Genomic DNA, 25,572 nt, shown 5'->3' on the forward strand with positions numbered 1-25,572 from the left:
GTTAACTTAGTTTCTTGTAAACATAAAACATATGGCTTTTTTTCAGACAACATCCTCCTAACCTCGCTTCGTTTCTCAAAACCACCAAGACCCCGCACATTATAAGAAATAATCTTCATTCTTACCTTCCCACACCCCAATCATAACCACCGATCAGAACCTACTGACTACCTCCTCCGCTCCCTCCCGTCACCCCTTTTGCCAAAATCCTCCCCACCTGCTCTCTAAGCTCCCTCCGACCCTCCTTCGATAAAGTATTAAATTTATTCAAGTTTTCCTCCTTAAACTTCACACCTAACACCTCCCCAATATCACACACATCCTTGTCCCTCGCCTCCAAACCACTCCGTAGCGACACCCAGTGCTCCAAGTCTTTGTTAACTGAAGAAAGTGAAGTAGTTGAATCTATTTTTGATGAATTAGATGTTACAGTACCCTTTTTTCTACTAGAATTAGCTATGAATCTAGCTTTTTGTTCCTGTGCTTGCTTTTTCAATATTTTTAGAATTTCCCTCCTATCCTTAGCAGGCATCCTTGCTACTCTTTTCAAATTGCGAGACGAATACCTGAACCCACCGCCTTTATTTTTAATGGTAGCTCCAGAAGAAGGAATAAACTTTTTAATACTTCCATCCAAAGAGGAACCGACATTTAAATTTGGTGGTAGTGATTGGCCTTGTATATTCCTTGTTGCATTAAAGATACATGGTACAGTAACTTGTGTAGGTTGTTGATCAAGAGGCCCCACTACCATGTTCAAATTCTCAAGCGCTACATTAGTGATGTCATGCTTCAAAGAAAGAATATTAGGATCAGCTGCTTCACACGCCACTACTTTGGTATCATGCTTCATAGATGAATTATTTTTCTTAGTAGCTCCTGGAGAAGAAATAATCTTCATAGTACTTTCAGCCATTGAGGAACCACCATTTGAATTTTTAGGTACTGATTTGCCTTGTGCCTTCGTTACTGCCTCAACGCTGCATGGTGCATTAACTTGTAACGGTTGTTGAGTAAGATGCACCACTGCTACATTCAAGTCTTCATGCTCTACTGATTTGTTATCGTGCTTCACAGAGGAAATGATAGGAGCAGATGCTTCATGCTCCTTCCAATCGTTGCGTAGATCATCAAGTATAGCTTCGACCTCCCCTCCTTCCCCCTCAATGTCATGACTGTCGAAATTATCAACGCCTTCATCTTTAAACAAATTCTGTTCAACATTATCCTCCGATAGGAAAACATCCTCACCTAGATTACACCCCCATTCTTCGACCAATTTAATAGAAAACGTCGAACCATCAACCAACACATCCGTTGATAAATTCAGCACTTCCAAAGAAGTAGTGGTGATGAGAACACGGGCATAGTCAATTCGTCCCCTATCAAGCGTACAATCATCAGCTCTAACAAATTTACCACATTCCGAAACACAAAGCTTGAAAAAATTAATATTCCATGCATGAGCCGGTGTCCCATAAACACGTACCCAAGCGCCGCGTTCATATCGTAACTTCTTTGAAGACCATTTCTGCACATCCGATAGAAACATTCCAAAAAAATCCTTAGCTAAATTATAAACCTCCCATATATTCTCATTATTGCTACCACGAATAAAGACTTTATCACCGCCCATCGGAATGACACCCATAGTAATAAAACCAGCATCTTCCACCCGTTGCTGAATAGATAAAATAGATTCACCTGAAGTAACCGTCGCCACAATACCCGCACTAGCCCACTCGCGGTCTTGTTTATCTGATTGATACTGAAGTTTAACAATTTTAGCCATCTTTCCTTCCAACGCTACAGCCATAGAGGGCTTCTCCAATCGATCCATCTCACTTTCAGACACCCTAGTAACCTTCCCGTCTTCATCAACATCCAAAAATGTAACATTAACCTTCCTCTCCACCCTCGGCCCTCGTTCCTCCTCCTTCAACATCAAAACCGGTGATTCTCTCACCTTTCTATCCTCCCACTTCCTGCATATGTCATCCTTAACAGGCACCTCAATTTTCCCCACCCTCACATTTTTTTCTCCCTCCCCTCTTCTTCCCTTTCCTAGTTCCTCCTCTACTCCCTCACCAAGCCTCGCATTTTTTTCTCCCTCACCATCAGCCGTAACCACCTCCTTCCTCCTTCCCCCAACCTTCTCGAGACGCCTAACATGTTTAGAAACTACAAGTGGTTTCTTGTCATTCTCCGCAAACCTATCAAACCGAGCCTGTCTAGCCCAAACCCTCAAATGACCAAACCAGACATTATTCAATGCATTCGATAGCTTGTCAGCGTTCTTTACATGTGAAAATCTAACAAAACCATAAACCTGACCTCTAGCATTGCGTTGACGTGCTACGTATACATCAGTCAAAACACCGCAAACCTCAAACTGCTGTCTTAGAAGAAAAACAGGCAAACATTCCGGAATATTGGTGAAATAGAATGATACCTTGTTACCAGTAGTTGAATGAACATTGCCTTGTTGTTTTGAATCAGAAGCCAATCGCTGAGTGTATGTGGAATTAGCCTGTGCACCACCCCCTGCTGGAGGACGCGCAGCTCCTGCCCCAGCCGATTGATCGTCGTATGTTGATTCCTTTGCAGACCGATTGTGAACCCTAAAATCTCCTCGTTGTCGAACCTGCAGCCCATAACTCTCATCTTCTTGTCGCACTGAAACCCTAGAACTGTCCCTTCGTCCTGCTTCCGGTTGCGTCGCTTTCCGCTTCCTAGACCTGACCACAGACCAATTTCCCCCATCCCTCCCATTTTCTGCCACCCTGGCTGGAACCCTATCCCCCCCAATGTTCCTCTCAACCGGAGATTTGCTCCGACGTGGTTGCCCTAGGCTTGCCCTAGTTGCACCACGGTGATCACTCTCTCTGTTCTCTCTCATGGTTAATTAAATTAAGTAATAAATAGTAAATGACACAATACGAAAATAATGCGAAGATTTGATCACTGATCTCCAAATTATCAATGTTCAAGATCAATAATAGATTATGACCATTTATAATATGTAGATCAATGATCAAGATCATCACATAATTTTCTCAAAGTTTTTTTTAATGGAGAGAATGCATTTTCCACATAGACATATGTATCCTAGGAAAGTCACATAACTTTCTCAAGTTTTTTTTAATGGAGAGAGAATGTATTTTTCCCAGAACATATCACATCACATATGTATCCTAGGAAAGTCGCCGCCAAAAAAGCAATTTTACAAACAAATAACTTTATTTCACATAAACAAAAAGCCGCAACTATTAGTAGTCACGAAAATTAACCATTTGGATAAATAACACATAACCTTTAAATTTAGTTTTTTTTTTGAGGAAAGACCTTTAAATTTAGTTTTGTAAGTCTAACTATAAATAACAATTCCGTCAAAAAAAAACTATAAATAACAATTATCAGATCTTAGTAATTATGCTTTGAATCTAACCATTCAACTTTTTTTTTACAACAATCTAACTATTCACCTAGACTAGACACATTTGTATTAGGAAAGTGTTAAAAGTAACGACTGCTACATAAGTAATTTAACCGATAAACAATATCTTTTTATGGAATAATTTTTCTACGGTCTAAAGTATCAACAATCACAAATGCCATCCATTAAATGAAAATCACACGATCAATATACTTGTTGAATTTTTTTTTTTTGGTTATATACTTAGTTGCATTTTAAACCTAGTTGTATTTTGAATCTTATAGTCCACATAGATGTAAGTATATCAAGAAAGTGTTGAAAGCAACCACATTTAAAAAAGCAAATAAACCCGCAAACAACTTTACTTTATGAAAACTAGCGAAAAGATGGCCACTCACGTTCCCATCTTTCCGCTATTTTTATTGCACTAACGTTTGAAAATTATGAACTGTTTTTTTTATGAAACTTTGATTTTGATTAAAACTAAAAAAAAATATAAATGTTTGTTGCTTTCAAATTATAAAAAATCAAACTAACCATGATTATTTATTTCAACAACACCAACAATAATACAATATAACAAAAAAAAATCTAAATTCTTTTTTTAATGACACCAACAACAATTTTATTATAGAATAAGTTGTTTAAAGGTATAATTGAGATAATGAAAAAGTTATTATAAATATACTTATCTAATTTGTTACACTTTTTAAATGATAAAGAAAAAAACAGACATATATATATATTCATATCGTATCTGTTACATTTTTTTAATATTTAAATTTATTCTTATCTATTTGTTACAAGTGTGATTTGTATTGAAAATTGAGGGTATTTTTGAAAAGAAAAATCCAGTTCAAAAGTGCTGAAAGAGATAGTTTTCTTTATATAGACTAGCGAAAAGACGGGCACTCACGTGCCCATCTTTTCGCTCTTTTTATTGCGTTAACGTTTGAAAATTATGAACGATGTTTTTTATGAAATTTTAGTTTTGATTAAAAGTAAAAATATAATTGTTTTTTACTTTCAAATTATAACAAATCAAACTAATCATGATTATCTATTTCAATGAAACCAACGATATAACAAAAATATATAATCTAAATTATTCTTATTTTTTTAATGACACTAACAACAATCTTTATTATAGAAAAAGTTGTTGTTTAAGGGTATAATTGGGATAATGAAAAAAATATATATACATTCATCTAGTTTGTTACGCTTTTTAAATGATAAAGGAAAACATTAAATATTTGTGTTTGTTACATTTTTATTTTAATATTTAAATTTATTCTTATATATTTGTTACATGTGTTATTTGTATTGAAAATTGAGGGCAATTTTAGAAGGAAAAATCCAACAAAAATTGCTGAAATGGATAATTTTCTTTATATATAGCATAGATATAGATATATTCACTATTATCGTAAGTATCAGTAGTCATGAAAATCAACCGTTAGATAAAGATCAGACGACCTTTAACATTAATCCACCCAACAAACCTAGTAAACCTAGTTTAGTTTAACCTAAAATAAAACATTAGTTAGTTGTGTGGTATCACAAACCTCACTTTTGTGTAATCGTAGAGAATTGTTACCTTAGTAACAAACACACACTACACTACTAGTACAAAAACACACCCTTTTCTCTACGTTCTTCATTCTTCTCTCTATTTACCCTTTTGATCCATTCTCATGGTTTCACCCCTCTGTCCTTTCAATTCAATCTAGTTTCTCCAAATCCAACCCCCTTTTTCTCAGATCTCAATTGGGTTATGGAAATGGCTTCTAGCCCTCGTACCGTTGAAGAGATCTTCAAAGATTACAGCGCTCGTAGAATCGCCGTTGTTCGTGCTCTCACTCAAGGTACTCTTATCTATCAAAATTCTCATCTGGGTCGTTTTTTTTCGTATTTTTGATATCAAAGTTCCAACCTTTTTTGTAATTGTTTTTGATTTTTCGTATTTTTCAGATGTTGATGAATTTTACGGTCTCTGTGATCCAGGTAAAGTGTATTAGCGGATCTGAATTTGTTCTTTTTTAATTTAATGTTGTTGTGTTTTGTTTTACGTTAGAATTTTGTTTTGTTTTATTTATACTTTTTGTTTTTATTGGTTGTATTAATATTTTGATACTGTGTTATGTGTGAATTTTGCATGATTTTTTTCTTGTTGAATTTGACTAGGGTTGTAATGTATTTGTTTTAAAGAATTTGATAAGAGGGTCACATTGAATTATAGTTTATGTGGTTTTATTTTATTTGTGCTTTAATTGAGTTTGAAGTTTGTGTTGTGTTTGTTTCGATAAGGATAATTTGTGTTGAAGTTATGAGTGAATTTTGCATTATTCTTCGTTTTGTTGGAATGTTAAATTTGACTAGGGTTGTAATGTAATGTATTTGTTTTAAGGAATTTGATTAGAGAGGGTCACATTGAATTCTAGTTTAAGTGGTTTTAAGATTGTTAGTTAGTTAGTTAATTTGAGATTAAATTGAGTTTGAAATTTGTTGTGTTTGTTTAGATAAGGATAATTTATGCCTCTATGGTCATAATAATGAAAGCTGGGAAGTAACTCTGCCAGCAGAGGAAGTTCCGCCGGAGCTCCCTGAGCCAGCTCTTGGAATCAATTTTGCTCGAGACGGTATGAACCGTAGGGATTGGCTTTCTCTTGTTGCTGTACACAGTGATTCATGGTTGCTTTCTGTGGCGTTCTATCTTGGAGCTCGTCTTAACCGCAATGAAAGGTACATTCTATCTTGCTTTGGTGGAGATGTTTGTATATGGTCGTAATTGAAGTTCTCTGTGGCGCTCTATTACATTCTTGTGCACCTTGTTTAGTGTTAGAAACTATGGCTTATAATTGGAGTATGTGGTGATTGTTCAAATTTGTGTTTTGTTGATATGTGATGCTGGATTGGTACATACATGCATTGGTTTATTGCAGTAAAATGTGTCTTAAGACATTCCTATGTTACGAGCAACATTAGCTGAGGTCCAAGTCAGGAAAATTAACAAATATAAATGTGAATTATTTTAGATTGGTGATGGGAGTATTCATGTTGACTACTTTAATAGCCTACTTCAATTTTTACTAGTATTATCAATGGTCAATGACAATGACAGATTTTGGTGACAATCCGCCATATAATTTTGGTATTTCGGCCGATGGCTTACTTTATCTGCCTTGGCAGCAATTTGACAACACAAATATTTTTACCTCTGTAATCAACCATAAAATGTGATGACGTAGGAAGGTTGAATTTTCCTTTTTATGCAGCATGAAAGTTGTGACTTTGGTTGGGGCCAAGAAGTTGTCACATTCTATGTTTCAATAAGTCAAAATTCTAAAACACTCCCTTTTAGTCAAAAAAAAAAAACGGGTTTTCCTTTTCACTGTTCTTGTATTTGAGCAGCCTTCTCTTAGTCTCAAGTATCCTCAATCTTAATCCATGGCTCCCTTGTCCAATCTATTGTGTAATAACTAATAACCACTGACCTTATCCATCGACTCTGAGAATGGAGCAACAATGCAACTCATTAAATTGGTATAGTGTATTGTAGTCACCGCTGTCTGCTGGTATGACAACGACTCTGTTATAGGTGTTCCTGCACTGCCAAACATTCACACTCAAATGTGTTCCTCAGTTGCTAAAGTGTGAAATCATAACACAGAAATTGTGAAATCATAAAATTGTTCCACAATCAACATCATAAAACCTAAGCAAGACTTAAAATAACACAATTTGAGTTTTTTTTAAGGGTTAATTATGTTTCTAGTCCCTATAAAATAGCGACCTTGTAAGTTTAGTCCCTACTTAATTTTAATAGCATTTTTAGTCCCTAATTTTGTTTTTCTGCACTGAGTATTAGTCCCTACTCAATTCAAATTTGTTTAATTTATGCTTAAACTCTTAAATTTTTGAACAATTTTTTGCAGACATGTTTAGAACATTACTAAAAGTTCGTCCGCAAAAAATTATTGCAAAATTTGATTTCTACATCCAGATTTTATTACTTTTTATCTTTAACTTTTGTCGTTTTAAAAAATTCATATTTAATTCATTTCATTTCAGAAAATTCTAAATTTTAGTAATCGAACCTTTCATAGTGTTCTAATCTTGTCTCAAAAAAATCGTTCAAAAATTTAAGAGTTTAAGGATAATTAATCAAACTTTGTTTTAGCAGGGACTAAAATTATAAGTAAATTTTTTTTTATAGGGACTAAAAATGCTATTAAAATTAAGTAGGGACTAAACTTACAAGGTCGCTATTTTATAGGGACTAGAAACATAATTAACCCTTTTTTTAATGCTATATGCTATACTAATTGAGTTTTTTTTTTTTTTTTAAATATATTATGCAATTTGATATATCACTTTTCTTTAATCGGTGGTTATTATGTTTTTCCTCTTAAGGCTTTCTCTTCAATTGTAATCACTGCAGTTGAGATTTATACTGACCTTAGATTGAGTGTATTCATTGTGGCATTTCTTTTCAACATCTGCTGCAACTTCACAGATGGTTCCTTATATTGATGGTTTCCCTGATTCTTTATGGCAGGAAACGTTTGTTTAGTTTGATCAACGAACTTCCCACCGTTTTCGAAATTGTGACCGACAGGAAACCAATTAAGGACAACAAGCCAGCAGCGGACAGTGGAAGCAAATCCCGAGGAAGCACCAAGGTTAGTGTTTTCCCTTTTCTAGTGATATACTTGTTTCTTTGGTTCTTTTGGCTCGTTAGGTAAAATTTCACCTTTATTCGCAGAGATCCAGTGACGGGCAAGTCAAAAGCAACCCAAAGTTTCCTGTGGATGACGGTTATGAGGAGGAGGAGGAAGACGAGCACAGTGAAACACTTTGCGGGAGCTGTGGCGGTAATTACAATGCCGATGAGTTTTGGATTGGTTGTGATATATGTGAGAGGTGGTACCATGGGAAATGTGTGAAGATCACTCCTGCCAAGGCCGAGAGCATAAAGCAATACAAGTGCCCTCAATGCAGCATCAGGCGGAACAGACCCTAGTTTCAAAGGCAATTTGGAAGAATACATATATGTCAGAAGTGATTGATGTTTCATGGCTGAAAAGGATACTTGACTTTTGTTATTACATTACTTAGAGAAGTTCATGTTATACTCTTTTACGTTTGACTTTAGTAGGAGAAAATTAAACAATTTTTCTCAAGTTTTATTCATGTTTTCTTTGTCACTTAATTGCAAGTATGATCCATTTTTCCGTAACCAACATGGAAGAGGAGGCATAGCATACTCCATTAATGAATTTGAACATAACCAAAAATTTGATGACAACAATGACGCCGATTTCTTGATTGGCAATACTATTGTTATTCTTTGTTTGCAGGGAAATCAAAGAGCGTCGACAAGCCTTATCCCACTAGTTGGGATAAGCCAGATGCACCAAACAACACCATAATGTTATGTCATAATAAACTATATTTTGAAATTATTTTTTCTAAACCCTTTTTAAATAGCTCAATTTGATTCACTCTCGATATTACAAGACTTGTCTTATATCAAGTTGAGATTAGATATTTTGAGTAAATGGTCAATTATCCCATGAAATTGTAACTTTCATCAAAAACCAATTTTGCAAAACTTCCAAAACCGAAATTTTTTTATTTGTGCCCTACTTTTTGCCAAAAAATCCAAAACTACCCTACTTTTTCAGAAAATTGCAGAAATACCCTACTTTTTCTAACTTTCTGGTACCACTCCACTTGGAGTTGCGGGGTACCCTAAAAAGTGACAATTTTTGTCCTTATTGTACCCCTCTACTCCAAGTTGAGGGGTATTTTCCTTTTTTTTTTTTTTTCGAATTTTTTTACTACCACTCAACCTGGACTTGCGTTGTATATATGGCCTTTTTTTAAAAAAAATTTAAATACCCCTCTACTTGGAGTAGAGTGATATAATAAGGACAAAAAATTTTTGAAACATAGTTTTACGTTAAAGCATGCATAAAAAGAAAATACTTCATCCGTCCCATATTAGATGACCTAGTTGACTCTGACACACGTACCAATGCATATATTTTATCTTTGATATCTTCAATTCTCTGGTAAAAAAAATTATGAAAATTTAATATTTTAAAAATATTCATCGAGATGAATCCATCAATATCTTACATAATATTATTTATCTTTGTGAATTAGTAGAAAAATATGGTCAAAGTGTGTTAAGTCAATATTGTTTTTTGTCAAATAGGTCATCTATTGAGGGACGGAGGGAGTAATAATTATTATAAATGTTAAAAAAACTAATTAAAATTATATAACAAATAAAATACCATAAAATCTACAATTATTATAAAACATGTATTATTTCATCTACTATAAATACTTCCTTTCATTTTTCAATTTATCACACCATTTCAACTTATATTAATAATGTTAATTTAGGCATTAATAAAAAAGTAATTATAATAATAATCATAATATTTATAAAATAAATAACATACGAAATACAATAAATATGAAATAAAGATTAGATTTCTACTGATGTCTAATATTAATGCAATCTTTGCAGGAATGACCAGGCATCCTACAAACGCCGCATCTTCTCTCAGTTTCCACATCGTCCATCTCGGTCCTAATGCGAGTAATTGGTGGACGACCTTTCTTTGCCCTACGCATGGATTCGTCTCGATGAATATTTTTAAAATATTAAATTTTCATAATTTTTTTTAGCAGAGAATTGAAGATATCAAAGATAAAATATATGCATTGGTACGTGTGTCGGAGTCAACTAGGTCATCTAATATGGGACGGAGGGAGTATTTTCTTTTTATGCATGCTTTAACGTAAAACTATGCTCCAAAAGTTTTTTGTCCTTATTATACCACTCTACTCCAAGTAGAGTGGTATTTAAAAATTTTTAAAAAAAAGGCCATATATACAACGCAAGTCCAGGTAGAGTGGTAGTAAAAAAATTCGAAAAAAAATAGGAAAGTACCCCTCAACTCCAAGTAGAGGGGTACAATAAGGACAAAAATTTTGTCACTTTTTAGGGTACCCCGCAACTCCAAGTGGAGTGGTACCAGAAAGTCAGAAAAAGTAGGGTATTTCTGCAATATTTCAAAAAAGTAGGGTAGTTTTGGATTTTTTGGTAAAAAGTAGGGCACAAATAAAAAAATTTCTCCAAAACCCCTTGAGGTAATTGTTTGTACACATGACACCACCATGAGGTAATTATTATTATTATTTTTTTTTTTGCGTGATTATAAAAATATACAAATTCCCCACTCAAATTTAAAACTTGTTTGCAAATATCCCAATCATTTTCGAAGGTAATTGATATTTCATAATAATATTGAGGGAGACTTTAAAAAATGTGTTGCTGCAACTCTTTCCCCCATCATTCATAATCATAATTCATTGACTAATTAATTTGTTTTTGATGGTAAAGACTGTTAGGTTTTTACATGAGAGTATACTACCTGGTTTCTTCCGACAACTAAAGACAAAATGTAGAATCTAATGAAGCCAATTTACCTTGGTGAACATCGCCACGATGGTTAATTCTATGTCTCTTGACAACTGTTTTTGTCTTGTTTTTCATTTTCTTGACTATAATCCTTCATTTTAGTAACCAATTTTTTGGGCCTCTTTCAGACCCCTAGAGTTCAGTTATGGGTTCCACTCGCTCAGATGGCTCTGCCACACACAAAGAACGCTTAAGATGGACACAACAACTCCATGATCTCTTTGTGGAGGCTGTAAATAGGCTTGGGGGGCCAGATAGTGAGTTTTTGCCACTAATAATACTTTGCATGATAACCTGTTTAGTGCAATTTGTAGATTTGTTTTAACGTGCACAGTTTCTTTAGTTCACAGCCATGATTTAAAAACCGAATTGGACGGTTCAACCAGTTGAGTCGTGAATGAATTATTTACGGTTTGATTATTTGAACAGTTTGATCGTGGTTATGTCCAGATTCAAACGGTTAAAATGGTTGAACTATGATCCGGATGTCTTGTAGGCTCAATGTCTGGTTCAGTTTTTAAATTATTAGTTCAAAGGAAATATGTCAAATGGTCAGTCCTACTACCAAAGGGTACTAAAAAAGGGTTAATGAAGAGATGTTTGTTGATTTGTGTTTGCAATATTTACAATGATAGAATTTATGATTTCTTCAAAAAAAAAAAATGATAGAATTTATGAACTTTTTCTTTGTCTAAGAAATTTTCATATTTGGAAGGCAACTTAAAAGTTCACTTATTTGAATTGAGATAGATGGACTTACACAAACCACATAAACCTCTATTAGTGTAATTTTTTGTACTCAAATTGTTGCTATTAAGATAATCATGTTAAGCAGTCAAGAGATCTTGATTGTTGAATAAGATTTGATGGCTCATATTCTGACCTCGACAACTCTACTTTAAAATGAAACTTGAAATGTAAGTTGTCTGATTTTCATCCGACAATCAAAATTGATGACAACGTAAATCCATGATTGGATATAATTCATTTCCCTGTTTTTTTTTCTTTTCTTTCTTTCTATTCACATGACTCAAACCTTTGACTTGACTTAAGAAAAATTAAAAACCAAGCTCTTTGATACTTGGACTAACAATTTGATTTATAAACTTATTTGTAGTTGCATTTTCCTCCTTCTCTTTTTTATTTAAAAATGATTTTGTGTGCTACTGATATATCTATTTTGACTTTTTTACGTTAACTTTTAGCTTGAAAGTATAATATGATAATATTTAGTTAGAGTTGTAGGAGGCAACATTATTTACATAGAAAAGTTTATGATTATATGCATTTTCAATTTGAATATTGTTTGTCAGGGGCAACACCAAGAGGTATACTGAAAGGAATGAAGGCTATGGGGGTTTCAGAATTGAAAATATTACACGTCAAAAGCCACTTGCAGGTTCTTCACCCATTTATATTGGTCATAAAATTTTGAATGAATTTATCACATGATCTAAAGTATTAAGTATAAACACTTTTACAAGTATTTAGAGTAGTTTATGGAAATAAATTATAATATGACTTTTTTTTTATTATATAAACTTGCGTTTTATCAGCAAAACAGTAAGTACTGTAAGTACTGGACAAAACATTACAAGACAAAACAGAACAACACAAGGTACAACAACACATGAAAAATTTGTAGGTATTGAATAATTTTTGATCTTATACGATTTTTGATGGATAAAATGTTATTTTGGTATTTTAGACAACTTGTACGTGAGACAAAAAGTTGTGTGATGGTTTGGTGAGGGACAAGAATTTCAATTTTTGTCTTGTCGCTTGCCACCAATTTTTCATATCCCTAAAACAGTTTTACAAATCCAACACCGTACAACTGGAGTTTTTCTTGTCATGTCCTTATTTTTTAGCAAACCAAACGCACCCACAGTTATATGAATTACAAAATATGCTAATTAGTAAAAATGGAAGAAAATATTAAAAGCTACAAGTTCAAACTGCATTTAAAATAGCTTCTCAAAAAAAAAAAAAATCACGGGTTGGAAGCTTCTTTATCAAACACATTTCATTTGATCAAACAAGTTTATAAGTTATTTCAATAAGCTATAAATTGTTTGTACAAACTCACCATAAACTACATTAAAGTATTTATTAGTGTTTTGACACATTTATACTTTTACCATCCACATTGACTTATATAAAGCAAAGCCTAATAATTCCCTTGAAAATTGAAATACAAGTAACGTTATAAAGAATGACTAATATGCTCATCTTGGATATGTTCAGAAATACAGGATTTCCAAATTGATTCCAGAATCCACCACAAGTAAGTTTTTGGTTTAGCCAAGTAATAGTATTTGATTAAACAATGATAAGACCAACTTCAAGTGAAATTATAACTTGTTCCATGATGATTTATGAAGGAGGAAAGGTTGAGAAGAGAAGCATATCAGATATGCTGCCAAATTTCTGTTCTATATCGTAAGTCAACAACTAATTAAGCAATAATTTTCATATCTCATTTTCAAACAACTTATATAATTATATTTTGTAAATGAACAGTGCTCTTCAGCTAAAAGAAGTCCTTCAAATGCAGGCTGAGGTGCAAAAACGCATGAGTGATAAAGTTGAGGTATTTTATAGTATTTGAACCTATAGGATGTAGTCATTAAAGTTTGATTTATCTAATTTTCTTTTGGAGAATGTTAACCAGTGCCCCCGGGGCATTGGTTAAGCACCAAATAAAGTAAGTTTTTATCAAAAAGTAATGTAATTATTTCTTGATAAAAAGTAGCAGTTTATATTTCCAAGACAGAAATTCTATTTATGTATTCCTTAACCAGTGCCCCGGGGGCACCGGTTAACAAGACCCTTTTCTTTTTAGTAAACTTTCACACAAAAATTTAACAGTTTGTTGAAGAAAAATAACTTAAAAGTTTCAATATTATGTTTTTTTTTTATCAAGTAAGCATATGATATTTTAATTTGTCAAGGAAGATCAAACATATTACACTTTTGCTTCTTTATCCAAATATGTCTTCTACATTTACAATAATATATATATATATATATATATATATAGTCTTTATAATTTTTAGGTCAAGAATTGTAGAAAGTTTTAAAGGGAATTAAAACAAAACAATATAATTATTTCTATGGAGAACATGTATAACTTCCAAGAGGAAAAAACAGACATGGAGATAATCTCTCAAGTTAAAATTTTGTATTATTTGTTGGAAGGTTCAAAAAAGCTTGAGGCTGAAAATTGAAGCACAAGGAAAGTACCTAGACAGAATTGGACAAAGTAATCAAATCAGAACTATTACAAGAAAAGCTTGCAAGCCTTTGGTTGGTAAAGCAACACCTCTTCCCTCTCTTACTGAGGAATCTGAATCCTTTAAAACACAATCCGAGGAAGAACATCAAACAGCAAGAAAGCAAAAGGTCACAGATGAGAATGTTTTTCCTACAGGTTTTGAACTAGGATCATCCACTACCTCAGAATTCAGCAACCAAACCTGGAACCTTTCTTGGAGTCAGCTGGCTGAAGCAACCTACCAATCACCTTTGGTGCCTAGTTTCTTATTATAGGTTTTGTATAATTAGAATAACTGTTTGCCCTAATAATAGAGTTGATGATGATGTCCATCTTATATATACAATGTTTGCTTGATCTTTTTTGGTCCTTCAAAGCAGTTTCATATGGACATTTATAAGTTGGAAGACCTTGAAATGAACAATGTTATGTATATATTGTTGGATGAAAATAAAAGGTTCAACAGAATCACACATCATATATGTATATTTTGATAGTAAGTATAGTTGATTGCATGCAACAAAGTTATTATGATTTTAGAGTGTTGTTGGACATTTTACTTTTGATATGTATGGTTTGTTGCAAGGTTCTTGATTGATCATAGATTATCTAGGCTAATAACTAGTTCAAACTGCAATTTAAACATGATTTTGAAGGTGAAAACTAAGGCAATGAAAATATTGGTTAGTAAATTTTTAACCGAAGAGAAGGCTAAGTCCGAGTAATGTATCACATAAAAGGATATTTAACCATTACATACATAGAGCTCATAAATGATCCTAATTTGAAAGATAATTGATTACCTTTCTATCAATGATTAATAGTTATGACCCAAAAAAATGGATAATCGATAAGTCATAATGAATTACAACTGCCAAATAGGAAAATAAAAATTAACTCTTATCAAGAGTCTTATTTATCCTATGTGAGATTTGGATGGTGTGGAGTGCCTCTTCTTTATAAACTTATGTTAAGACCATATTTTATCTGATGTGGGACTATACATGGGTGTGGTAGCCTCGAATAGGGACCCACCTTATTCCAACGAGAATTTTTGAGTCAGTGATAGCCTCGAATAAGGATCATTAGTGATAGTCTCGTATAGGGATCACAATGTTGCATCTATGATGGGCAACATTATTTTAGTAGGCGTTGACCTACAACCATCTGCGGACTGGATTATATTCCGAAATCATTTGCATGTGACAACCTTGGATAGGGGTCACAATGACGGCCTCGTATAGGAGTCACACTCATGTAGATTCTTAAACATCGGAAAATCATTGATACCACTCTTCTGTACAAATCTAAAATTATTGGCAAAAATAAAAGGCATCTTAAGAGTTATAACAAGTCTGACATCATAAAGTTGTAAGAAAAATGTTGGCAAATGTCTCTAGTGTTTATAAACTCTTATCAAAAGTTTTATCTATCCAATGTGGGATTTAGATGGGGTAGAGTGCCTCCTCTTTATAAACTTATGTTCATGCCGTATTTTATTTTATCCGATGTGATACTATTTAACAGTTGTAAACTAGATATGACTATCTTTTACCGTTATTGTAACATGATGCAACTGCAAGTAATTTGGTATTATTCAATTATTCTTTGCTTACTCAATTATTTATTGGTATATTAAGTATCTTTTATTCGTTACTCAATTATGAACTACATTTATCGCAGTTCACTGTGTTTAAATTTAAGGACTCTCATGCCCTTCAACTAGTCACCCTCACCACACTCTTCTCCCACCTCTTTACTCTCTCCACTGTTCAAAAGTCGTCACACTCACAATATGGTTATAAATTCATGGCCAAATACTTCCCTAGGTCCTTTAAGTTTCACGTTTGTTTCAGATAGGTCCTTTAAGTTTCTAAGGTTTCAGATAGGTCTTTAAGTTTCGAGTTTGTTTCGGATATGTCCTTTAAGTTTCTAAGGTTTCATATAGGTCCTTTTAAGTTTCGAGTTTGGCTTAACGGACAGATCAACTTTGGCTTAACGGAGGTTGATAGAAATGACCTATATAAAACAAACTCGAAACTTAAAACTTAAAGGACCTATCTGAAACCTTAGAAACTTAAAGGACCTATCCGAAACAAACTCGAAACTTAAAGGATCTATCTGAAACAAAAATGAAACTTAAAGGACCCGGGGAGGTATTTGGCCTAAATTTATACATATGCATCTAAAATAGCTCAAGCAAAATATAAGAAAAAAAATGGAGAAAATGGTTTCATAATTCTAGAGTTCATACAAATTCTAGAATTTTGCATGGTGTACATGATAGTTTTACCACTTGACCATGACATACTCTACAAAGCCTAACTCTTTGAGCCAAATATTGGAAAACTAACATCCGGTTCGCTACATAACATTTTACATATTATATTTGCTAATATCATCGTTTATTGGAAAAGACTCATCATCTCTTCCAAATAGTTAACTAAAAATAACAACCATTTTGATTAAACAACTATTAACAAAGTAAAAACATAGGGGAACAAAATAGTCAAAACATAGAGCTTTACCCTACCATACTTTATCTTAAATTCACTCCATCACTAAAATATCACCTAATTATCAAGACCTTTGTACATAAAGCCACAGCACTGAGAACCTGGCGCTAGAATAGAAATACGAATTGGCTCTTTTCTTTTCACAGCTTCACAGACTAATGGTTGTGCCATTTTCAAGCTAAGCAATTCATGTTTGTGTTTCTCTATTTCTCATCTTCAGGATAGCCAATTGCACCTCGCTCTCCTAAAATTTTCACTTCACTCAATATTGAATCCTGCAAATTGATTAAGAAATTACCACACAAAAATTTAATTGAATAAATCCTTAAGATTGTAGAATAAATTAGTGATCAGAATTATCTCTAAATAATAATCAGCATAAACATATAAGCATTAATAAACTATAAGCAAAAGAGAGATATCATTAGACTTATCTATCTTTAAAATTGCGGTGATTCGAAGTCGGTAACGGTGAAGTAATCAAACAAGAAGTAATGAACAACAATGACTGCAAAGTAGTAAACCGTTAAATAACCTAAGGCGTGACAAAGTCACTGTCCTTCAAGATTTATTCACCCCATAAGCGTATATCCTCCCAGGATACAAGGTTCTTCCCTGATAAACACAAGAGATGCAACCAGGAAGCATAAACTCGATTTCATAAGTGAGAATAAAATTAATTTTTTGTGTCAAAATATGTTCTATTGATAGGAGGGATGTATTGTATGAGTAAATTTGTATAGAAGTTTTGAAGCCGTTTGTACGTATCTGCGTATCTGACTGCAATACATTTATAGCCAATACTGTTTTATTTTTAAGAGAAAGATAAGGAGCACTATGTATAAAAAAATTAGCGAGTGGTGGTAGTTCCTAATTTTAAGCATGAAAGGAATTACCATAGTGTAACATAAACGTTACACCTCATACATAAATCTTTGACCAAGTAAGCAAACCACTAAACATGTGAAACATATTTTTTTATGTGCTAAATTTTAATTAACTTTTAAAATATAATAATAACAACTAAAAATACAACATAAAATTAGCTTTCATCAAGATTCTTATCTATCAAATGTGAGATTCAAATAGTGTGGAGTGTTTCCTCTTTATAAAGTGGGATTTAGATGGTATGAAGTGCTTTCTATTTACAAACTTATGTTCAGATCATATTTCATCGAATGTAGGACTATCTAACAGTTGTAAACTAGATATAAGTAATATCTTTTACCGTTAGCATGATGCAACTGCAAGTAATTTGGCGTATTTTTTATTCCTTACTCAATTATTAACTATTTTTATCGCAACTCACTGTGTTTAAATTTAATTACTCTCTGCCCTTCAACCAGTCACCCTCACCACATCACTCCTCTCCCACCTCTTTACTCTCAACTGTTCAAAACTTGTAACACTCATAATATGCTTATAAATTCATAAATATGCATCCAAAATAGCTCAAGCAAAATATAAGAAAAATGGAGAAAATTGTTTCATAATTGTTCAGCTCGTATACCTTATAGAAACTTTTCGTGGTATGTGATAGTTTTACCACTGACCATGCCATACTCTACAAAGTCTAACTCTCTGAGCCAAATATAAGCAAACCAAAATCCGGTTTGTCATATTTTACATATTTTATAGATGCATCTAACCTTAAATGTCTATTTATAACAAAATCATTACAAGGATTGAAATACAAGTGTGTTAAAACATTCACCAAACAATTTTTTGTTTTGTGTTTACGTTGAAGGCTGTACATATACCTTTCTAGCTGAGATTTGACCCAAGTTTGAGTAATTTTCATCTAGTCTTTGTAAAAGAGACGAGAGTGAGTGAATGTTATGTTCAAATTCCATTTCTTAACCCTAATATGAAAAGAAAAACAATAACAGTCGTTCGAATACCAAATCTAATATGAGTTATTTTTTGAGTCGCCGTGTAGCACATGTAACACTGAAAGAACAACGGTGTGTACTCGTGAGCTTAGCTCAGTTGCTAGGGACAATATATAATATATGCAAGGTTCGGGGTTCAAACCCCGACCATCACAAAAAAAAAAAACAACAACGCTTATCTCTGCTTTAAAGAATCAAAATGATTTTCATTTGTCGTTTGAAAAAGATAGAGAGTGAGTAACCTATAATTTTTTTTATTTCATTTTTTTGCTATGACTTTTTTCAAAGAGATTTTTATTAAAAAAAAAAAAAAAAGACATTCAGATGAAAAATTGTTTTATATAGCTTCTAATAAAAAATCAGTTTAAGTATTTTATTATTTTGTTACAATTTTTTTTATAATAAAATTTTAGTTTTCCAAAATATATTCAAAATGATTTATAATTGTTTAGGATTTCTTATTTTATTTTAGAGTTTTTGTGCGTGATTCTTACTTTCTATACTGTTGAGATCATAGCAATATATAATACAAATTTTTTTTAAGGATATAAATTATAATTCACATATTATGTAAATTTGAAGAAATAATGTTTAAATACTAACCGGTTAGTCAAAGTTATCGGTATGCAGGGGCGGACCTGAGCAAGGCAGGGTGTGGCAATAGCCACACCAGCTCAGGCCCAATATTTTTTTTAACCCAGCCCAATATTTTTTTTTCTCAGCACTAACACAGTAGAACGGAACACGCACGTTTTCCCTTTCCTTCATCTTTCTCAAATCGCGCATGCAACACATGAACTCACCGGTCCTGCAGTCCACCACCACCACCCACTAGTGAACCGCCGTCGGTCGTCGCTCTCCTCTCCTCTCTCTCAGGCCATCTCCTCTCTCAGTCAGTCAGCCATCTCCTCTCCTCTCCTCTTCTCTCTTAGGTCAGTTTTGATTTTGAACTCAAATTACTTGATAGCAGCAGTGAGCAATTGAACCAGGAATTGAAATTGAATTATGATAGTGAGTAGTAGTGATTGCATTACTTAAAATTGATTTTAACTTTTAGGGTTTGGTTAATTGGTTACTGAAATTGATTTTATTTGTTTTGTTACTTGATTCTGTTCTGTTCCTGTGTTGTTTCAAGTCTAAACTTTTGTAGAGAATCTATTCATCAAAAGCAAGGTTGAAAACTCTTTTAAATCCGAAGATTCTGGTTTGCGTTAGTATTAGTAACCTGTTATTCGAACACATAATAGTTTGCATAATCCTTTATATCTAATGGTTGCAAACATGCTTACCCTAATTGCTAACCCTAAACCTAAAAAAATGGCTCCAAAATTTGAAATTTGAAATGCATTGGAAACCATGATAATTACTATCCACACTGCTCCACACGTGACTTAGGAAACATGAGTCTCTCTCACTTCCTTTCTAGCGTGTAATTTCCAACGCTTTCTTCTCCCTGTATTCAGCTTTCTCTCTTCCTCAAACTCTGCCATCCCTTCAACTTCAATCCATTGTTTCGTCTCTTTCTCTGATTTTGAAATTTGATCCTCTTTTTCATCTCTCCCTCTCTCATCTCTCTCAATCCATTAGCTTCATTTCACTACACGTATCTCTCTCTCACTTTCTCTCCATGCCAATGAAGAAAATTTCACCCTTTCCATTTTCACAGTCATATTTCTCCTCTCATCCTTTGCCGTCATCGACTCGACCGCCACCATCCGTCGTCGTCCTCCGCCTCTACACTTACCCTGTCTGCAACGCTGCCTCTCCCACCTTCTGTTTGTCTATTGTCTCTTCTCTCACGCAAACCATGTTCACTGTAAGTTCATCATAGGCGATTTTTATTTCTGGGTTTCAATTTTTATTTCATAAATGATAATTTTTATTTCTGATCTCAACAATGATGTTTTTGCGGTGGTGGTTGGTGGAAGAAGGCTCTCGATTGCGGTTTATGCGGTGGCTATAGTCTACAGTTGTCGGTGGGATTTTCTCTCACAAATAAAGGTAATTGTTGTATAAAAGATTGTTAGGGTTTGGTTTGTTTGTCAATTTAGGAGTTTCTGTACTGGGATTTTGCAAATAGAAGTAATTTTTCTTTTTTTTCATGTGAAGGTTTAGTGGCAAAGTAGCTTTAGCAATTAAAATGTAAAGATTAGTGCAGCGGATATGCAACTTTATGAATGTATGAGGTGTAAGCATTGAAACTGGAATGTTTTTGTTTTCATCCTTTTTGGTTGAACGTACTTTACTTCTTCATTATCTTTTTGGTTCCTGGTGTAAGAATCAGGTTGCTGGAACGTTTTTGAATTCATAACACTACTATGTGTTGCTTATTGTGTCATATGTATGAGTTTTGCATAATAGACAACATACTCTCTCAAATCAATTTTTTGTTTCTTTTTACCTTTGCAACCCCAAGCTGTTTGATTGTTTGCTTATATGAACTTTGGCCTATAACATGGTTTTTCAAGCAATGTTTTTTTTAAAAAAAAAACATTTGGAATTTTCACTACTTATATCATAGTCCAATATCATAGTGGCAAGTTTTAATTTTTGGCTAAAATAAAATAAGTGACTCTGAATTTGCACTACTTGCAATCTTCTATCATTCAAACTACATCGCTAAGCATGTATGATTTGCTGTGAAATTGACATATAGCAACTAAATCGTTTGTTTCTGTTAGGTCATGCATTAGGTATTTTCATTTCTTCTATTTTTTACTTGAATTTATGATTGATCAATGGAGATAAGTAACTTTGCATTGTGTTGTACAATTTGATTAAGGTTAACTAGAATTTTTCTTACCCTCACATGCATTTCATTTGACAATGTCATTGCAAAACTATAATATAATATACTAATCTTGGAAGATTCAACAATGTGAGGTATCATGGCTATTTTACATACATGGCTATTTGGTTTTAACCTTTGTGTGTTTTTCTGCCATTCACTTGCCTTATGTAGTTATTTGAATTCATGCCTTCTACCTTAACCTACTCTAGCATTGAAGGTTCATGTAGTTAAACATATGGTTAGATGAAAGTGTTTAATTTGCTACGTTTTTTATTGTAGTTTTCTATATCATGGTGCCTTCATATGGATGATTTATGCTTTAATGTATAGATGTTCATAGAAAGGAATGTTTCTCACTGACTGTATATTTGTGGACTGCGTTGAACCATGAAATTGATTTGTGCTTTAATGTATGGATGATTTGTGCTTTAATGTATAGATGTCAGGTTTAAATTGTTTTATGGATGTATTATTTTCATTGTTCAGATAGCCACAAGGGTAATAGCCGCTCGATACGGTGTTAAACTCAACCCTTCGTTCCTGGTGCCGTTTAATTGGACAGGGTGCTTAGGAGTAATGAATAATTAGGAATCTCTCCTCCCAAACAATAAATCTCTGTTTGATATTCCTGTGGTGCGTACTGCAAGTATGTATTTGACTTCATTAGTTCTTGCTGTTACTGAATTTGCATTGTGAGTTGTTTACACTGTACCTTCTTCTGATGCACTTCACTTTTCTGATACATACTTCTATAGTAAGCAAGAATGGGAAATGAAACTACACTAAACTTGAATAATTAGTCAATGAATATCGTTTACTAAGACCACAGTCTTATGGCTTCTTCAATTGAACCAAAAAGAAGACCACAATCACCGATGTTGGTTTCATACAAATTTTCATGACAGTATTGAGATTATATATAAATTACATAAGAAGATATTTGTAGAAGAACAGAGCTTGAAATTCTTACAATCAATCAAATAAATTGCAAAGTGAAATCTTTGTCTTTTTTATTAAGAAGTCTTTGCTTATTCTTTCCTCTATAAAAAAAAATGTATTGTACCCCGTGAATTGAGCCCTATTTTATATGTTTTGAATTTTTATTGTTATTGTTTTCAACACGATATTTAGTGATGATAACAACTATATAGGATTATCTTGGTGCTTGAGCATGAGTGTGATGTTCTTGAAATTGACATAGTGCTTGAGAATGTGTGAGATCATTTTGAGATTGATAGTGCTTCGTGCTACTTTGCTTTTGTAACGATATTGCCAACCAATAGGCTGGAACTCTCCATTTGTATGATTCATTTTAAGCCACTTTTAGAACCTATATTTAATTTATTATGTGCTCTCAATAACATGTTCATTTGGTTACTGATTAGTGTCTTATACCAGCATGCATCTTTCTATCCTAAGAGATCGTTTTAAATTTGAAGTTTGAAATGTGAAGATTTGGATGAGAAACTACTATTGTATAACTTGAATTTACTGTCCAATTTTGATCAGTTTTTTTCCTCACTAAATTTGCAAAGAGGTTTGGGGTTTATGTATGCTAATTAGGCAAGCTTAATAGAGCATTGCCCGTTTATTCTTTAGTTCTTTCCTCTTTTTATTTTGTTTTCCTTTTACTTTTGCTGAATATTTTATTTCAATTATATCTTTAGTTCCTTTGGTTAGTCCCAAGTTGAATGATTGTGAACACAATTGGGATTGAACAATCAATTTCTTTGTGATTCAGATTCGCATTTCAAGATTGGTTGTGGCTGAGGGGCAGATTTGCATTGCTTAGAATTTAGAACTGACATTGATGTAGCTCAAATCTCGATATACCTGACAATGCATATGGTATGTCACCTAAGTTTGTTAATTTTATGCATTCAGTTCTATGTAAATTTGAGGCACATTTCCTGAAATGTTGTATATCGAGAGATATTTAGGAACATTTAGACTTTCCCACGGTTAATATACCTCCTATTTCGGTTTCATTTGCAATGACAATCAACAAAAGTCAAGGTCAATCGTTGAAACAAGTTGGAATATATCTTCCTCAACCGGTTTTTTCCCACGGTCAACTATATGTTGCGGTGTCGAGAGTTACATCAAGAAACGGATTGAAGATATTATTGTTGGATGAAGATGGCAATTGTATGACCACTACATCAAATGTGGTTTATAAAGAAGTATTCCGCAATTTGTAAGGATGCATCAACGCTGTTGGTGTCTTACGATAATTTTTCACATAAACAGGTAGCTGCTGAACTAATAATTAATAGAAATTAACATTGTTCTATAATTTTTCTCGCAGTTGCAGCTGATATATTAAGATGTTTGTGTGTTTGTCCAGGACATTATTGCTGTGAATGACAATATAGAGGCTGCTATTTCTTGGCTGACCAATATGAGATTGTACTTATAACATTGAAGGCAATAGAATGCATTTTAATGTCACACATGTTGTTGTTGCGTTAAAGGTAAATACTGCAATATTATAATAAAGCATCTAAATGATTATTTAGTTATCTTCCTGTACACACCATAAACACTGTTATTTGCATGTATTGCAGGTAAAACTTGATTTCATCTTTTTCCTAGCTTTGGAAGGAACTTTTTGGTGATAACTTAATGTTGGTTTTTCCATTTGCAATGCCAATTGCCATTCCAATTTGCAACACTATCCCTCCTGTTCAAGTTTTTGCTATCTTTTCCATGTTTTTTACGTATGTCGTCAGCCGTTTCGTCTTCACAATTGTCCAGGATTTTGTCTTTTTGGTGGCAAGCTTTAAGTTGCTTTTATCTATTTTGATGAACTTACTAGGTGTTGCAATTTTATATGGAAAGCACTATTGCGGCATTATTTTGATGATTCAGCCTTTGTAATTTCGTGAGTACAAAATTGCAGATTGAACTGATGTCAATTATCTTGAATGCTAATTCACCTTGCTTTCATATCAATTCTATTACTTCCAAACCGATTTATAATGGTATTGCAACTATATGGAATTAAATTGTGCTTCTGAGTTCTTATGCTTTATTTGTCACATGCACATGGTTACGATTATTAATTGCCGTTGGAGGTTATCGAGATATTATATTTATTCACGGTTCTTCGAAAGTAAGTTACGTTATAAATACCGTGGCGTAGTCAACCAAATATGTTAGCAGAATCAAACAATCACCACATTGCCAATTTTACATTGATTCAAGATACATTTTTAACTTTATTTGACCCGTGCGGCAGCACGGGTAGACGTCTAGTGTATACTGTAATCCAATACTAGTTTTACCTAATTGTCGTGCCTACCTCAAGCTACTGCAAGGGGAACCTAATTGTCATGCCTACCTCAAGCTACTGCAAGGGGAAGCACTAGACTACAACATTACCAATTACATGATTTCATTACATGTCTAAATCAGTAGCATTGTTTTTGATTCCTTTGATAACCATGGTTGTTTGGATGCTTGTATTTTGGTTTTTGGTTTGATTGCCTCTAATAGAGCATTTTGCTTTGTAATTTTGGTTGCTACAACCACTTTTAATATAACTTCTTATTAAATTTAATATTATTTAATCATTTGACAAAAAAAACATTGCCCCACTGGTATTGGAAGTCCAGGTCCGCCCCTGTCGGTATGAATAGAATATTGCCTACCTTTCCATCAACAGAATAAATCTTTTTGGAGGAGAAATATGATAGATAATTTTTTTTTGTTGGTGAAATATGATAGATACTAGGTAAGCAAATATATTTTAAAGCATCCTTTTCCAAAAAATATAGACATTTTCAAAAGAAGATTATTAATTTTAAGTTGTGTTTGATTTCGGAGAGAAGTTGTAAAGAAATAAATAGGTAAGAGAAAGTGTAAAAAGAGGGATGAGAAATACAATAGATTTAAAATTTTGTTTGGTATAAGAAAAAGAGAGAAGAAAATAATTTCATTTTCTAGTATCTTAATTAATTGGATTAATTTATAGTATTATTTATTTAAATTATTTGAAATGTTATTAAAATTAATTAATTTTGACATGTTATAAAAAAATTGCTCAAGTTATTAAAAGTATTAATTTTTCATCAAAATGTTTTTTCACACCATGTGTATATTTGATTTCACTTTTAGAATGACCATAATTGTTTCTAGAGGTGTAGAATTGATTTAC

The 25,572-nt window shown here is 33.1% G+C and overlaps 2 protein-coding genes and 1 long non-coding RNA gene across 4 annotated transcripts; all 3 read left to right on the forward strand.

Moving 5' to 3' along the window:
* Window positions 1-5,095: 5,095 nt before the first annotated feature.
* Window positions 5,096-8,675, forward strand: LOC146908008 (PHD finger protein ALFIN-LIKE 2-like). Its single transcript, XM_085723420.1, has 5 exons — window positions 5,096-5,301; window positions 5,408-5,440; window positions 5,956-6,178; window positions 7,995-8,118; window positions 8,202-8,675. Exons 1-5 carry the CDS (start codon window positions 5,211-5,213, stop codon window positions 8,457-8,459), a joined length of 729 nt encoding a protein of 242 aa, XP_085579546.1. The 5' UTR covers window positions 5,096-5,210; the 3' UTR covers window positions 8,460-8,675.
* A 2,356-nt stretch (window positions 8,676-11,031) lies between these two features.
* Window positions 11,032-14,603, forward strand: LOC146908009 (myb family transcription factor PHL5-like). The gene is made up of 6 exons (XM_085723421.1): window positions 11,032-11,194; window positions 12,251-12,336; window positions 13,185-13,224; window positions 13,322-13,379; window positions 13,461-13,530; window positions 14,139-14,603. Exons 1-6 carry the CDS (start codon window positions 11,083-11,085, stop codon window positions 14,487-14,489), a joined length of 717 nt encoding a protein of 238 aa, XP_085579547.1. The 5' UTR covers window positions 11,032-11,082; the 3' UTR covers window positions 14,490-14,603.
* A 7,576-nt stretch (window positions 14,604-22,179) lies between these two features.
* Window positions 22,180-24,433, forward strand: LOC146908010 (uncharacterized). Of its 2 annotated transcripts, XR_015019630.1 has the most exons (4): window positions 22,180-23,261; window positions 23,425-23,663; window positions 23,761-23,887; window positions 23,981-24,433. It is a non-coding gene; the product is annotated as an uncharacterized LOC146908010 (long non-coding RNA). The 2 variants fall into 2 exon arrangements; XR_015019629.1 differs by having other exon boundaries at window positions 22,180-23,663.
* Window positions 24,434-25,572: the final 1,139 nt, after the last annotated feature.

This window comes from Medicago sativa, chromosome 7, assembly GCF_051527215.1.
Source record: "Medicago sativa cultivar Bolivia chromosome 7, Bolivia_mono, whole genome shotgun sequence".
Classification (NCBI taxonomy): domain Eukaryota; kingdom Viridiplantae; phylum Streptophyta; class Magnoliopsida; order Fabales; family Fabaceae; genus Medicago; species Medicago sativa.

What these genes read in the sequence shown, in the direction of transcription:
- LOC146908008 (XM_085723420.1), top strand. Translation starts at nt 5,211, where the DNA reads ATGGAAATGGCTTCTAGCCCTCGTACCGTTGAAGAGATCTTCAAAGAT. An exon ending in TGTTCGTGCTCTCACTCAAG is followed by an intron (nt 5,302 to 5,407) that starts GTACTCTTATCT and finishes CGTATTTTTCAG; the next exon opens with ATGTTGATGAATTTTACGGT. An exon ending in AATCCCGAGGAAGCACCAAG is followed by an intron (nt 8,119 to 8,201) that starts GTTAGTGTTTTC and finishes CTTTATTCGCAG; the next exon opens with AGATCCAGTGACGGGCAAGT.
- LOC146908009 (XM_085723421.1), top strand. Translation starts at nt 11,083, where the DNA reads ATGGGTTCCACTCGCTCAGATGGCTCTGCCACACACAAAGAACGCTTA. An exon ending in TAGGCTTGGGGGGCCAGATA is followed by an intron (nt 11,195 to 12,250) that starts GTGAGTTTTTGC and finishes ATTGTTTGTCAG; the next exon opens with GGGCAACACCAAGAGGTATA. An exon ending in ACGTCAAAAGCCACTTGCAG is followed by an intron (nt 12,337 to 13,184) that starts GTTCTTCACCCA and finishes GGATATGTTCAG; the next exon opens with AAATACAGGATTTCCAAATT.